The sequence below is a fragment of the Marmota marmota genome, unplaced genomic scaffold, assembly GCF_001458135.2.
Source record: "Marmota marmota marmota unplaced genomic scaffold, marMar, whole genome shotgun sequence".
In the NCBI taxonomy this organism is placed as follows: domain Eukaryota; kingdom Metazoa; phylum Chordata; class Mammalia; order Rodentia; family Sciuridae; genus Marmota; species Marmota marmota.
Genome location: NW_026000222.1, coordinates 5,737,538 through 5,753,468, shown reverse-complemented (window position 1 = coordinate 5,753,468; position 15,931 = coordinate 5,737,538). Strand labels below are relative to the sequence as shown.

The 15,931-nt window shown below is 55.0% G+C and overlaps 1 protein-coding gene across 3 annotated transcripts in view; it reads left to right on the top strand.

Moving 5' to 3' along the window:
* LOC107150872 (c-Maf inducing protein) overlaps nt 1-15,931 on the top strand; it is a 199,920-nt gene that overhangs the window by 151,342 nt on the left and 32,647 nt on the right. For all 3 annotated transcript variants that reach the window (XM_048792682.1, XM_015496024.2, XM_048792683.1), the window contains 3 exons: nt 3,922-4,083; nt 8,564-8,605; nt 13,095-13,157. In XM_048792682.1, coding sequence (XP_048648639.1) covers nt 3,922-4,083; nt 8,564-8,605; nt 13,095-13,157 — 267 coding nt within the window. The remainder of the gene's footprint in view (nt 1-3,921; nt 4,084-8,563; nt 8,606-13,094; nt 13,158-15,931) is intronic.

Below are 15,931 nucleotides of genomic sequence, written 5' to 3'. Positions count from 1 at the left end.
GCTGGCCTTTGCTTTGTCTGATGACCTCTACGTCTACACCCTAAGATGTCATTTTAGAAAATAGCCTGTTGGAGGCATAATTTACATCCCATAAAACTTGTAAATGTGGAATTTGTGTGTTAGTAAATTTAGAGTCGTGCCCATCACACACCCAGAGATGTCTTTGTGCTTATTTGTCATTTAATCCCTGTTGCCATTCCTCAACCCTGGGCAGCGACTGGGCCACTCTCTGCCTACAAATTTGCTTTTTCTAGACATTCCATAAAAAGGAATCTACAGTATGTCCTTTGTGTCTGGCTTCTTTTACTCATGAGGCTCACCCACGATGCAGCGTCGTGAGCTCTGTCCTTTGTGTTGGGAGCACTGTCTGTCGGCTGTACCTGGTCTTATTTACCTGCTCGTTCATTGATGGGCATGGGAGTAGTTCTGTGGGCAGGTCTTTGTTCTCTTGGGCAGATTCCCTGAACAGAATGGCTGAGCCACGTGAGAAGCTTATGTTTAGTGTTTTAAGAAGCTGTGAACATGTGCCCAGTTTACCTTCCCTGCAGCAGAGCACAAGGGCCCCATTTCTCCACATCATCGCCAACACTTGGTATTATCTTTTTGACTGCAGCTGTCCTGGCAAGGGTGAGGTGGTGTGTCTTTGTGTTTTAACTTGCCTCTGCCTGGGGGCTGATGACCTCATGCATCTTTTTTCACGATCACTCCTGGGCAGAGATTTGACTTTGTGAGCCAAGGCCGGGCAAACTTTTTCTATAAAAGTCCATATAGCACATATTTGTGGGCCACATTCAATTTCTGTTGCATATTCTTTATTTTTTATGGTTTTTATTTTTATGTCACAACTCTTAAAGAACGTAAGGCCATCTGTCCTCATGGGACTACAGGCAGGTGCTGGGCTGAGGGAGCCACACGTTGTACTTTGCCAACCCTACTTAGTCTGCTCCCTTGTACCTCACACCTGTTGTGTGACCAGCCACAAGGCTGTTCCAAGGCCCCTGTCCACCCAACCTCCCAGCTCACAGGGGTCTGGTGTCCATGGGAGCCACACCAGACAAACTACAAGGCCACCCCCCGCTGGCAGAGAGGGCTGGGGGAGGACCATGTTGCCAAGCTGAGAGCATGATTCATCGCCTGGTGAGCTCATCAGAGTTCCTGGGAAGAGATATGCTAATTTGTCACCCGAGAAGTGGCAGGGCCTTGTGGCCCTGGACAGGCTGCCCAAGCCATGGCTCAGAGCCTCTTTTGAAACAGTGGCCTGCCCTTACTCTAGATCTGTGACGTCACGGTGCAGCCCCTGCCTGCTGTTCCCACAGCCCGTCCCTGGCTCCTCCTCTCTCTGGTTACTGGCACCCAGATTTCAGAGCCTCATGGGGTTGTTCCTGGGCCTCATCCCCTTCCATCCACCCTACCACTTCACAAGTCATAAGCCATTTGTGCTCAGTCTCTTGCTTTAGGGTCTGCTTCCACGGGGCTTAACCTATGGCCATTCCCTGGCTCATAGGATCATTGTGAGAGCTGAATGAGACAATGCTTGTCAACTTAGCACCGTGCCGGGCACGTCGTACCAGCTCACCAGGGGCAGTGCCCGACTGGGAATGCTGCCCTGAAGCCAGGGCTCAGACACCCACAGAGCCAGGAAGCCGTTGTCCTTCCTGCTCTGAGGAGGCCCCCGATGAGTGCTAAGGCTGGGTCTTTGACAGTGGGGCTGGTCCCTGAAGCCACACTGGTGCAGGTGTCGTGCAGGCCTGCCTTGCCTCGGACAGGAGGCCTCCGAGTCTCTGTGGAGTGTGGGAGGCTGCAGTGGCAGCTGCCAGTCCCACAGTTGGTCACACTCTGCAGAGTGTACGTGAACGTTGCCTAGGAGGACGCTCACCTGACATCATGACGGCTGTTTCTGGATTGTAGGATTGTGGAGGCCTTTTGAGTCTGTCTTCCTCCTTTGTGCTTTTCGGTATGTTTAATTTTTTTTTAATGAGTGTGCATCATCTTCACAAAAAAGAATGAAGTCATTATTCTTTCAGAAGTAAGTCACGGCTGATCGGCAGAGAGGGCTCTGAGAGCTCAGGCCATGCTCAGATCTGGAACATTCTGTGGGAAGATTCCAGTCCCAATAAGTAGCTTTGGGCTCTTCACAGTCGGTAAATTTTTGTGACCATTTCACTGTCATTTAAAAATTAAGCCGATCTCTGGGCACAAACTAAGACCACAGGCTCTGGGCTTGGGGAGCCGTCCTCTCCTGGAGTGGGCTGGGTCCTTGACTGGGCCGTGTCTGATCTGTTTTACAGCAGCGCTCTGCTCCCCACACCGGGGCGGGGCAGCTCAGGTGCTGGTCACCAGGAAGGCTGCTGGTTATGGTTCCAGAGAAGCCTCGGCGAGCCAGACGTGTCTTGTTGTTAAAGTAGCGGAGTCTGACCAGCGCTCCTGCCCACCGCTGGTTCACCCCAGCAGAGCTTGCTGTGCGCTCCTGACAGTCCCTGAGGACCTGAAGCTCGGTAGCTGTCCCGACCTCCCGCCCCACCCCTCCTGATGCACACTGCCGTCTTGCCTCCCTGCTGGCCTCGGGCCCCTTTCCTCATCCCCATGCAGAATGGGGGAGCGGGCAAAGAGCACTGAGGCCAGGAGCGTGGAAGAGGAGAGCAAGGGGGCGGGTGGACAGGCGGAAGGACAGGGAGAATGAGGAAGAAGGGAGCTAGAGGCAAGATCCGGCGATGAGGGGGAGAAGCACACCTGATGCCCGTCTGTGTGGGCCACAGGGGGGCATGACGAGCGACCCAGAGGCCCCGGACAAGCATGGGGCGTAAAAACATGGAGGGAGGAAAGGGGAGCGTGCTTTCACTGCTGTGGGGTGTGTTTCACGGCCTCGAGGTTTTCAGAGATGAATGGGCATCAGAGCTCTTCCTGTTGGTGCCGGCCGTCCCGCCTGGACTGCACTTGCGGCAGGAACGGCCCGCGTGGGTGCAGGGTTTACACGGGTTACACACTGAAAGGGCCTGAGAGGCATCTTCATGCCCAGTTTATAGAAGGGGCGCCTGTTCCGGGGACGCCGCGCCCAGTGCCGGCTGTTCGTGTGACATGGAGCATGTTCCCAGTACTTCCTTGCTGATACCGTGTCCTCAGACCCTGTGGCCTGCTAGCTTCTGTTGGAGCCTCTATCAGTAGGGGACCCTCCCCCCCCCTCCTTCCCCTTTCCCCCATTCAGACTTTGTCTCAGAAACTGTGACAAGCCACCCCAGCTGGTTGTTGGCTCAGTGACACTAAAATTAGGCTTTCCCCAAGGAGTGGCACGCTTAATGAAGGAGTTCATCCAGGCAGACTCCAGGCAAGTGGGCAGTGGGGCAGGCCGCCGTGGAGACGGTGTGGAGGGAGCGCTCGGCTGGGGCCTCCGCCACACCCGCTCTGTTTCCATGATGTCAGAGGGCGGAACCGACTCTGCCTCAGGTGCAGGCAGCAGCCCCCACCCAGCCACTCTGGCCTTGGGAGCTGGTGCTGAGCAGAGGTGAGCTGCTCCTGTCTCTCTCCAGGTGGATGCTCAGCCTCGGGCTCGGCCCCGCCTGACCGGGCTCAAAGTCCTGGCCCTCATCCGGGCTGTCATGTTCTGTGGCTGAACACCACTGTCCAGGGACCTCCTAGGATCTGCAGAAGCAGTGCCTTTGACTCAAAGAAAGCCCCTTCGTTGGCCGTTTGGAATTATTGTGGGAACAGTGTGGGAAATGCTCTTCCAGTGTTGGAGCTGACTGTCTGCAGGCGCGCCTGGTCTTCGATGAAGCTGTTCCTTTCTTCAGGTGTCCCCTCGTTATGGGGAGGGTGGTCCCTCCCAAGGGTCTTTGCGCAGTCTAATGCTCGGGATTCTTTGATCAGCTTGTGTCTTCTGCCCTCCTCAATTCAGTGATGTGCTGTCTCTTTCTCTCTCCCACCCAGAAAAAGATTTACAAGTACAAGAAAGTCCTGAGTAACCCAAGCCGTTGGGAAGTTGTCTTGAAGGAGATTCGGACGCTGGTGGACATGGCCCTCACATCCCCCCTGCAGGATGACTCCATCAACCAAGCCCCACTGGAAATTGTCTCAAAACTGCTCTCAGAAGTAAGGCGCTCCCCTGGCTTGATTTTGCACCCCTGTCCCCTTGTAAGCCATTTGCCTCACCTCCACTGAGCACCAGCCCTGTCCCAGAAGCGGACGCCATGGCTGCTCCCAGGAGCGTCCTCTCCTGTTGCAGAGGGAGTGAGCGGCTCCCACCCTATGGTCCTGGGTGTTGGTCCAGCTGCTTTCACGCAGGGAGTGTAGCAGGAGGAGGGAAGAGCTGCTGCCCCTGCCAGTCCCCCAGAGCAGACTCGTCCTGGGCTGGTGGCAGTGACAGCCACAGCAACGGAGTTCCCCAGGTTCAAGGTGCTGGCTTTGGAAACCTGGTCATTCCTGAGAGTGACGTGCCTGCGGCCCCGCTAGTCACTCCTCCTGGCCTCTGTCAGCTTTCTACCCCGTCACCCAGGCAGCCTCCTGATAGGCTTCATTGAGCTCACTAAAGGTTTAAGATCAGATTTCACAACAAGATGAGAATTTCCAGGTTTTCTTTAAAATCGGTCAGAAAGTCAGCTGCAGTTTGGGGCTGTCACTGGTCACTCAGCAGCCCGGTGCCTCGGCCCACTGACAGCCCTACACTGGGAGTGTGTGCACCTGCCAGGGTCTGTTGTGGGCCTGGAGTGCAGTCGAGCCCGAGTGATCATGGGTCAGTCCTGCCGGAGCTCAGGAGGGAGCACGTGGGAGCAGGTGCTGTTTTGAGCTTACAGACATCAGTGTGTCTGCCTGACCTGCCTGGCCCTGGGACACACTGCAGTTGATGACCCCAGCGTCGAACAAGTCACAGCCAGCTGAGTGGTCCCCTGGCCCCCTCCCTCCTGGGTCACTGCTGCAAGCTCCTGGTGAGCTTCCTGCACCCTCTGCCCTCTGTCCTGCTGCCCACTCTGCAGGCCCAGGCTGCTGCCCCTGGGTTAGGAGCCTCTGCAGTGCTGAACGGAGGGTCCCTCGCTGGGAGGAGGTGGGCTGGGAGGTAGAGAGTGGGTAGCAGAGATGGTGCAGGGGGAGGGCACAGCCGTGTCCTCAGGTGAGGGACAGCCTTGCTCTGCAGAAGGGGAAAGTCAGGCTCAGAAATGAATTGCCACCAAGGTCTTGAGTTCCCAGACCACGTGCCCAGTGCCAGCCTTGCATTCACACTTCTCCAGAGAGGGGAGAACAGCTCACCTTTCATAGGCCAGGCTGAAGCCGACGGCCACATGCACAGCTTCTCCTATGGCACTCACCTTCTCCCTGACCGTGGCCTGAGGCCAGGGCACCGAGTGACCCGCTCAGCCCAGTGGTGGGGGCTGCCTGGCTCTGACTGGAGGCCATATTGCCCAGCCCTCCAGCCTCACCAGGCTGGACCACGACACCACCGTCAAATTACATCAGCTAGGCCTGTTCTGATGAGGCGAGGGTGGCAGGCGGGCCTCGCTGCCCGCTCTGGCTGCGTTCCAGCTCACCTCAGGCGTGTTCCCAGTAGCCACATGCCCCTTGGCCTTCCGCCCTCTTGGGATTTATTTTATGTATTCATTTATTTGTTTGTTTTATTTTTGTGGTACTGGCTTGAACCCTCTACCACTGAGCTACATTCCCAGTCCTTTTATTTTTTTATTTTGAGACAGAATCTTGCTCAGGTGGTCCTGAACCTTTGGTCCTCCTACCTCAGCCTCCCAAGTGGGATCACAGGTGTAGCCACTGTGGCCAGCTCCTCTTGGGCTTTAAGGCAACCTTTCTGAGTCTGCTGACCCCCAAGTAGAGAGATAAAAATATTTAAAGGAAGAAAGTGAAAGACACTTCTACGTGCTGCACACCTACTGTGTGTCAAGCCGGGATCAGTGTCCCCCATGGCAAGGGGCAGGGCTGGCGTCCCCTCAGGCAGATGGGCTCAGCCTCCCCTCCTAGAAAGCTTAACGTTCTCTGAGGGGCGTTAACGTTGTGTTGGGCATATAGTCTGTGATGGTCACTTTGACAGGCCCTCAGACCTACCGGATTCTCCCAGGATCCTGCCAGGTGAGTGTTAAAGTGCACAGAGGAGCAAACTGCAGCTCCACAGCGTGGCTCACTCAGCGAGGTGGCAGGCCACGTCCTTCCCAGTTCAGCCTGATTGCTAGAATCATGCTCTGGCACATAAATGTCACATAGACCTGGGCTGGGGAGACGTGACTACACAGGAGAGTGGTTCGGCTGTGAGCTGTGGAGTCAGGAGAGCTGATCACACCCCAGCAGTAGCCTGGTGGCTTTGGACAAGTTATTAGACCTCTCTGAGCCCAGGGTTTCACCTGTAAGTTGGGGCTGAGACAAGTACCCGTGTCACAGGATTGAGGATCCAGTGCACGTAAAACCCTGGCACTAAGCCTGATGTCCAGGGTGCCTTTAAGCAGGGGTCACATTTTCAATGTCCTGTGAGTTGGCTTTGATCTGGACTCTGTACACACCTCAGCCAGGTGTCCAGACAGGGTGGCCGGGAGGGCCTTTGGGTTGGAGTGCATGGGTGCATTCTGCCTGTGCTCTCCTCACTCAAGCTGTCCCTAAGCCCTCCTTTGGAGACGCTTCGGCACTGCCACGCTGGCCAGAAGATGGAAGGCTCTGGAGAGACAGGTACTATAAGGTAGCAGACAGTTCTGACCAAGAATTATTCATCCACCCGCAAAACAAAGCCAGGCGTCTCCAGCCTCCTGGGCCTCTGTTGTCAGTGTGGAGTGGCCACTTAGCTTGGGATCGAAGTGCTCCCTCCCGGGTGGTGGCTTCAGTGAGCTCTTTTCTCCTGGAGTGGCAATGGCCCTGGAGGAGGGAATTCTCCCTGCAGACTGCATGGGCTGCTCTGTGGCTGGGATGCAGGGAATGGCATCCAGAGTCACCGCAGACTTCCTGGAGAGGGCTGTAGTTGCCCTTGGTAGCCTGAAATATGGAGTCCAGCCCTGGATTGGTGACCGCTATGCTCAGTGGCTGGAAATGAAGGCTTACCAGTCGGGACAGGCAGGTTCCAATCACGTCACTGTTACGTGAGCACCTCTGCAAGTCCTGGGTAGCTGTCAGTCTGCCGGGTAGAAGGAGAACCTGTCCTGATAAAGCAAGATCAGCAGAACTCTCACACAGACCGGGACACGGCAAGCTCGTCACAGGAAGAGACAGCCAGGCTGTCTTTTCCCAGCTAAAAATGACCCATACTTAACTATACCATAAACAGGCTGCCCAGACTCCACTGCGCCCACAAAAGGAGGAAAGGGGTTAGAATCCAAAAAGCTTCCGTGTGTGTTCCCAGCTCCTGGTCTCAACAGTCAGCCCTCTCCAGTCAGGCTGTCTCGACCCTGGGGCTGGCCTCCCTCGTATCCCAGGCAGAAGCGAACCCCCTGCCTGCAGGCGGTCCTCCGCCTTAGCTGGTGGGAGCCGGTTCAGAGCTCTGCACACCTTAAACCTCTGGAATGCCAGGGCCGTCCATCTTGCCGCACTGCTCAGATGGATAGTTGGTTTATGAGCAGCGGACGGGGACCTGTTGGGAAATCTGAGTGGACACCAGGGAAGCCGCTGGACACCAGAACAGACTCACAATACAGGACACACCACAGTTTTGCCAAAAAGAAAATAGTGGCTGCCTTGAGTTTTACCCTTTCCTGGTTGACACTCAGGATGGCAGGTACATGATTGTTTCACAGATGCAGATCAGAGAGGATGAAACTAAAATTTCAGCAAGTTTAAAACTTTCAACTTAATTTTGCTTTTCTAATTCAACTGCTAGAATTAACTTAGCTAAAACCTCTTGAGCACACTCATGGCACACTAGTGTTTCTTGGGAACCTAGTTTGAGAACTACTGAAATAATGTATGTTGCTGGACACGTGCACACCTGTAATCCCAGCAGCTCGGGAGGCTGAGGCAGGAAGATTGAAAATTTAAAGTCAGCCTTCAGCAAATTAGCAAGGCTCTAAGCAACTTAGAGAGACCCTCTGTCTGAATAAAAAAGGGATGGGGATGTAGTTCATAGGTTAAGCACTGGGTTCAATACTTGGTAAACAAACGAAGTATATGTTGCTCTGAAAGACTGCCCGGCACGGAGTTGAGACTCACAGAAGGTGCTTCTCTGTGTGTCCCAACCTGCCTTCCAGCTCTAGGCAGCATCGCTGTCGCAAGCGCCACGTCCTCTCACGGCAGCCTCAGGAGGTGTGCTTAGCAGGATCCCCACTCGCCCCCTGGAAACTTGACTCTCACGGAGAGCCGACCGTCCTCCAGGGCACGTGGTTGTGAAACACGGACGCGGACTCAGTCCTCCCTGGACTTCTCCCGCTCTGAGCCCTGCCATGGGGGTGTTCTGATCTCTGGAATTAGGAAGAGACAGCTGGGCTGGGGAGGTAGCTCAGCAGGCGGCAGAGGGCTTGCCTGGTGTGCACGAGACTCTGGGTTCCAGTCCCTGCCCCACAAAACAAAAGAAAAAGTGACCTGTGGACCTTTGAAATCCAAGTATATTGATTTCTTAATGTTGTTTTCCTCCTCCTTTCTCCATTCTCTCCTTTAGAACACAAACTTGACCACCCAGGAGCATGAGAACATCATTGTGGTAAGTTCCTCCCGACATCACCCTCTGCCCTCCTCCCAGAGCCAGTCTGAGATCCTTCGGGAAGCACGAGAGCTCCGACCTCCTTTGCTTGGTCTGTCTTTTCCGTCAAGCCAAGCTCCTGCCATCCTGCCCTTGTGCACTTCTGAGCCCCTCTGGACCGCAGCAGGCTGGGTGATCAGCACACTTCATGTGTGTGCCCGGGTCTGCTGCAGGAGGTGAGGACGGGAGGTGGCAGAGACATGTTTATGCACGGCCATCACCATGTGAGCAGAAAGGTCAACGATCTCTTTCTTACCCCAGAGCCTGTCTTCTAGTTAGTCTTCAGATAGAACCGGGGTGTAATCCCTATCATGTATAAAGTAAGATGGGATTTTCTGGGGCTCAATAATGATACATGCACCACTGGGAGTAAATTACCTACCTGGGCGGTTTTAAGCTATTGAAATGTGGCTCTCACTAGGGAGAAGGAAGAGATGGAATTGCACCTACGGCACACAAAGCGCTGTATTTGAGTCCCCAGGGACTGAGATGGCTCTGCTCCCATAGAGCTCATGGTTTGTTATAGGAGGACAGATGTGATCACCACAAGATAGACAAGGGGTGTGGAGGGTTGGGGTGACAGCCCCACCTGGGAGAGGAGCCAGGATGCTTCCTGGAGGCAGTGATGTGTTTTGAAGGATCAGTAGGAGTTTTACAGATGGCAGAAGGCAGCGAAGGCACCTGGAAGAGGAGACAGAATGTGCAAGGGCTCAGGTTTAAAGTAGCATGGCGGATTTCTGGGAGCCTCGGCACTGCTCGACTATAAAGCATCTGGGAGACAGAACCTGAAACAGAAGCAAGAGACAGAGCTTTGTGTGTCCTGAGAGAACCTGGAACTAACTGGCCCAGGGGGTCCTGTGGCTGTAGCCTGTCCCAGGAGAGCAGTGTCTCGGGCGCTGTGCCCCTCGAGCTGAATCAGGGTCTTAGGAGCTCCTGGCACATAGGAGGTGCTGGGTGGGTGTTTGCCAGAATCCCTGTGCCTTCTCTCTCCAGAATAGGGGAAGAGCGACCCTGGCAGCCCCAGTCATCCTCCACCTTTTCCTAGTGGAGCATCAGTTAATCAGTGCCTTTACAGAGTGTGCCAGACCCGCTGTTGTGCAGATCAAGAGCTCCGCGGGAGATGGCTGGCCAGTGAGGGTGTGATGTTGGGCGCCTGGCAGGTCAAGGGCTGCAGCTTGTTCTGGGTGTTATGGGAGCGCCAAGGGGGTCGATGAACCTCCTCTGTCAGGGAGGGTGCTGGGGGGAAGAGAACAGGGGGCTTCCAGGAGGGGGCAGGCTGAGTCTTGAAAGATGGACTTGGGAGCATCAGGGCAACAGGGACAGGCAGTCAGGCAGGGATCAGCATGTGGAGAGGCAGGGGGCGGGACTGGCCAGCACAGGACCTGGAGGGGGGAGTGAGTGCCGGGGAAGGAGGTGGCAGCTTCCTCTCCCAGTGCTCCCTGTGAGCACCACAGCTGGGAGGCGGGCGGAGCCTTTGTGTTCCTGAGGAGCCTGGGGGAGGAGTCTGGATGTGAGAGTCCCGGCTGCATTCATCCTCCCCACTGCAGGATGCCTCCGAGCATTGAAGAGCTTTGTGGCAGGCCTAGCCCGTGTTCTGCAGCCTCCCTCTCAGTATTCCTTGTTACCATGGCTTTCGCTGTCACTGTGACCATGAATCTCCCAGAGCTCTGTCCAGCCCAAGTTACTTTGTCATGTTGGCCTTTGGGCAGCTGTCCTCCAGTGTGCGAGGTGATTCTCTGTACCCCAGTCCCCCATAGCGTGAGCTGATTTCCTTCATTCCATCGGCCAGGCACCTGAGCCACAGGAGCCATTGGCGGTCACAGCTGGGTGTCACCGCACAAGCTTGGCCTGGCCTCCAGGCCCCAGCCAGAGTCCTACTCAGTGTGCGGCACTCAGCCTGTCAATGAAGACGGCTCAAGTTCACAGCCAGGTCCAGACATGGCTATGGCCTTGGAGGAGCAACAGAAGACCTTCTAATTTTATTTAAAATACAGTCAACTCTTGGTATCTGGGGTATCGATTCCAGAGCCCTGAGGGTGATGGTGGCGGCTCACACCCCATGTGGAATAGTGTGGCGTTAGCAGTGCGAGGCGCACCCTCCCACACATTTGGAGTGGGCTCTGGGCAACCCAGGGCCTCTGATGCCGCCGCATTCATGCTCTGCACACAGTTGCTGTGCTCTTGTCTGGGAATAATAGCAAGAAAAATTCTGTATCTGCTCAGTACTGACACAGTTTTACTCCAAATATTTTTGGTCCACGGTTGGTTGAATCCTGAGACGTGGAGGCCACAACTCTGAATGGTGGCTAAGTCTTGAATGTGGCAGTGCCGTCCGAGTGGGTTCTCACTGTAGAACAGAAGGCGCCCAGCTTGGGCTCTCCTTAGAGATCCTCTTTTCAGGTGGACACCCCAGCAGCCAGAGTCCACGTGGCTTCTTATTTTGAGCATCCATGATGCTACAGGGTGTTGTGCTTTTGGTTTTTCACCTGAAATGTCTTCCAGTTTCTTCCTGGTTTTATAGGACCTGCCCCGGAGTTTCTTACCAAAGCTCGGGTGACATCTGAGGAAGGATCATTCTTTGAGGGCTCTTATGTGCATTGCTGAGTGGTCAGCAGTATATCCAGCCTTAACCCACTGGAGGCCAGTAGCACCCTTTCTGGACAGAGAGGCCTCCAGATGTGCTAGGGATCCCCTGGAGGGCTAACTCACCCCGGGTCTGCTCCATTCTTTCTAAATGCCTCAGTCATTTCCAGCCAACTTCATGCTCCAAGCCTCAGTCTCCTCGTCTGTGGAAAGGACATATTGGTGCCCTTCTACTGGGCCCCTGGGGATCCTGTGAGCTAATGCCGTACCAGGCCGAACAGGGGCACAGGCTTGTGGAAAAGTTCTGCTAAGAACAGAACCCTTTGTATTAGTGATACGTGTAAAAGTTCTCATTCGGTGACCAGATGAAGCCTGATAACCTCCCTGGTCCTCTGTTCATCTGTACAAATGAAACTACCACTGGACCTCATGAGTTTGTCATGAGGATGAAGTAGAATAACGGCGGTGGAAGCACCAAACCACCCCTGGCAGACACTGGAAGTGTACAGCTAGTCACTCTCGCCCCTGGCAGCCTGGCTTATTGTTATCCAAAAGAGGGGACTTCCCTGCCCAAGGTCCCTTCTCCCCAACTGGTCCCAGAGCTCAGTCTGAACAGTGGAGCCTTCCCCCACCTGGGGCACAGCAGGCTCTGGGGTCCCAGATGTCATTTCCTCCTGGCTCTGCCTCCTTCTCACTGTGCACCTTGGCCCCCTGACTTTATCTCTGACCTGCTTCCCCACCTGAGAAAGGAGGGCATGCCGACACCCACCTCCCAGTGCACACTGATGCTCGAGCCACACTGTGCAGTGGCCCCAACCAGGTTCAGTGTCATGAATGTTGATGTTGTCACGGTCAGTACTTCAGTACTGTGAAGCGGTTGGTTTGCCTGGTGGTGGGGATCGTGACAGGCGGGGCTCACCCCTTGCAGAAGGCTAGGAGCCCACTGCCTCCAGCAGATCTTTCCATACCTGAGCCACCCTAGCCAAGAAGACCCGTGCCTGGGCCCGGCTCTGTGAGCCTGTGGCTGGTGCTGGGAAGCAGGGCCCTCCCCTGCAGTGGCTTCATTGTCCCAGGTAGCCTGCCTGAATAGTCAGTGCCAGTCTACTCCCCTTTCCTAATGATCCCTGGAGCAAGCTGACCCGGTAGTACTGTCACACAGCTGGCCACAGAAGGCTTGCTAAGAGGTGTGCCCTGGAACACTAGATGGTCACCACTCGGAAGGGCGCTCCTAGCCGCTGGTGAGTCGAGCCTCCATGGTGCACAAGGTGGGCCCACCAGTGAAGACTGGAGCCCCACTCGCCCTGACCTGCAGGTGACCCTTGAGGTGACTCTAGGCCCCTTTCTAAGTGGGAAACTGAGGGTCATAAGAGGTGAGGCAACTTGTTCTATGGTCACAAACCCAGCAAGCGTCAGAGTCAGGGTCTGTACTTGGAACTGTGCCCCCAGCCTGTGTGCTTGTCCCTTGGCACTTGTGGGGGTTCATTCCAGCACCCACCACAGAAACCAGAACCTGAGGGTGCTCAGGCCCTTGCCTAAAGTGGCGAGGTACCTGCCCACTCTGATGTCCTGTGTGCAATTCCAGGGTATGGGTCTGAAGGGGACACGGTGGGTGGCAGCAGGCCATGCAGCCCCTAAATTTATACACACCATCGTGTGTATTATGTGTGTTTTTCCCAGGGGAACAGATCAGGGCTTTCTGAGCCTCTGGAGGGAGCTGTGGTCCGCAGATCAGAAAATGGGCTTCTTCTGCCCGAGGACGGCAGAAGGCTGCTCTCCTGTCAGGCCACCTCTCCTGTAGGAGTCTGGCCCTGCCCCACCCGGGCTGCCGCCCAGTCCGTCCAGCTGACACTTGCTCCTTGTCTTTCAGGCCATCGCTCCTCTGCTGGAAAACAACCATCCCCCTCCAGACCTCTGTGAATTCTTTTGCAAGGTATGGTGTTGCTGAGGTGGGGCTGTCCACACGGTAGGGGTGGTTTACACAAAAAAGCTGAAAACCCAGGCCCTCCAGCCTGGGGCCAGGGTCCCAGATGCAGGCAGAGGACATAAAGGGCACCTGTCCTTAGGACTACAGCCCCTCTGCCACACAGGTGACAAGTTAGAACAGGGTCCCAGGGCAGGGGTCAGGGACGAGCATCTGGGTTTTCTTTGGAATAACTCCCTGGCTATCTTGGGAAGCAGTTTGCAGAGATTTTCTGGGCTCCTGACGTCAGAGCTGGGTTATTCTTAGCCGAGGCTCCTCCAGGCACCAGCTGGCCCACAGTAGGGGCCAGCCGCGGGGCTTTCCCTCGGCAGGGGAAGCTGGCGGAGTGTTCCAGGTTAGCCCAGGGGAGCCTTGGAGCCAGGCATCCATTCCCAGGGACACAGAGCCAGCCTCGCAGCAGGACTCAAGCAGCAATGCCCAGCAGCACCAGGGCCAGGCCTCCTGCATTCCCAGGGATTGGGCACATGCTGGAGGTGGCACTAGCCCACACGCCTGTCTGCTCTTTACTATGTGCTTGGCCTGGCTCTGTCCCCTCCCCAGAGCTCCCCCACTCCCACTCGCTCGCTTCCCATCCTCCTTCCTGCCCTATCTCCCTGGGCACATGAGGGTGGCCTCTGCCCCTACCATGGTCATGTGCTGCCCTTAGGGGAGGTGCAGTCGCTATGTCTACTCATGAGACAAGCTGGAGAGGCCACAGAACAGGCACCAGGGGAGGAAGGGTACACTGGGCTCCCAGCCCCAGCCAGGGAGTGCTCTGTGTGTCAAGGGTAGGGTTGGAAAGGGAGATGTGACCGGGCCTTTGTCTTCAGCCTGCCTCTGCAGCAAGAGATCCTTTCCAGACACGCACACCTCTGCAGGCCTGAAGTGCTGCGGTGTGTCTGAGGGCCCAGAACCCGACAGGAGTCCACAGGTGCTAAAATGGAGGGTGCCACCTTTCAGGATGCCATGGCCCAGTGAGCCGTTGAGCCACTTTGCCTTGGGGTGGGAGCCCAGCAGGAAGCTACGGGGATGCAGCCTGGCCTAAGCAGCTGTCTGGACTCCCAGGCAGCCTCCCTTCTGGGTTTCCAAGTCCATCTGTGTTCGTTTCCCAGGGAAGCCCTGGTTTCTCATATCCCAGGTCCATTGTCCTCACCCAGGGGTGAGCAGCTCAGCACCTCCATGGCCAGCTGGGTTATGAATGTGTGCAGGACGGTGGGGTGGGGGTCTGCTCAGCATGAAGGCCTTACATTTCAGTTCAGAAAACAGCACCATGCTGCTGAAGGAGAGCGGCTGGGATTGCTAAAGCCAGAGCATTTTCAGCTCCCTGGGTGTTGTCGAACCTGATCGTCAAGGTCCATCAGACCAGAGGTGCTGGCTCTTGGTTCTGCAAGAGTCTTGTCATATGATAAATAAGAATCCTGTTGGAGCGTATTCCTTGACCTTGACTGCACCATCTGAAGCAGTCTCACACTTTCAGATAGAAACAAAAAGCTAACCAGAGACCCTATTCCGTGACACTTTTTTAATCCCACCCCCCCCAAAAAAAGCTATGGCACCCCTTGATTTTTACCCAAATGAGCTAACAACTCTGTATCCGCACAAAAATCTACACACATTTGTTCATAGCAGCTTCATTCATAACTGCCCAAACTCAGAAGCAACCGAGAACCCTCAGTGGACAAATGAATAAAAATCAGTGGTGCCTCCCTGCAGTGGGATCATACCCAGCGTTAAAGAGAGTGGAGCTGTTGGGCTGGGGCTGGGGCTCAGTGGTGGAGCGCTCACCTCACACGTGCGAGACCCTGGGTTTGATCCTCGGCACCACATAAAAATAAATAAGTGAAATAAAGGTGTGTGTCCAACTACAACTAAAAAATAAATATTAAAAAAAAAAAGAGGCGCTGTCGAGCCACAAAGGCACATTAGAAATAAAAGAAATCAACTGGAGAAGCTGCCCGCTGTGTGATTCCAGCTGCAGGCATAGCAACCCTGATCCCCAATTTGAAATCTGAAAATGCTGCAGAATCCAAAGCTTCTCCAGCACTGATGTGACACTACAAGTGGAAAACTCCTCACCTGGCAGGTCACAGTCAAAACACAGGCACACTAACGACGTTGTAGAACTTACAGAACGGCCTCCAGGCTGTGTGTAACCGGGTAGGAAGCACAGATGACTATTTAGACTTGGGTCTCATCCACAAGATGTCTCATTATGTACATACGAATATTCCAAAATCCAAAAAAAGAATGGAAACACTTCTGGTCTCTTACATTTCAAAGACGGGGTGTCAACCTACGTTGATGTGCTGGGAAAAGCAAGGCTGTTGAGACAGAAGGGAGATGAGACGTTGTCAGGCTTGGGGCGAGGGAAGGGTGAGGAGGCAGGACGCAGAGGACTTTGAGGGCAGTGAGCCTGCTCTGACTGCTGCTGCTGTGCTGGATACGTGTCCTTACACGTTGATCCAATCCCAGAAAGTGTAGGACGCCAAGGGTGCACCCTAGTGTCAACGGTGGACTATGGGTGCTAATGACAAGGCAGTGTGGCTTCGAGGCCCGGGACAAGGGACAAGTTGCATCGCCGTGCCCTTGGGATGTCGACGGGAACTGTGCGGTTGAGTGGGCGGGTGCATATGGAACATCTCGCCATCTTCCTTGTGGTTTTGCTATGAGCCTAAAACTGCTGTAAAAATTGAAGGCTTTTTAAAAATAAGCTGGGCTCCCTGGCCCTGGCCTGCTGGAAGCTG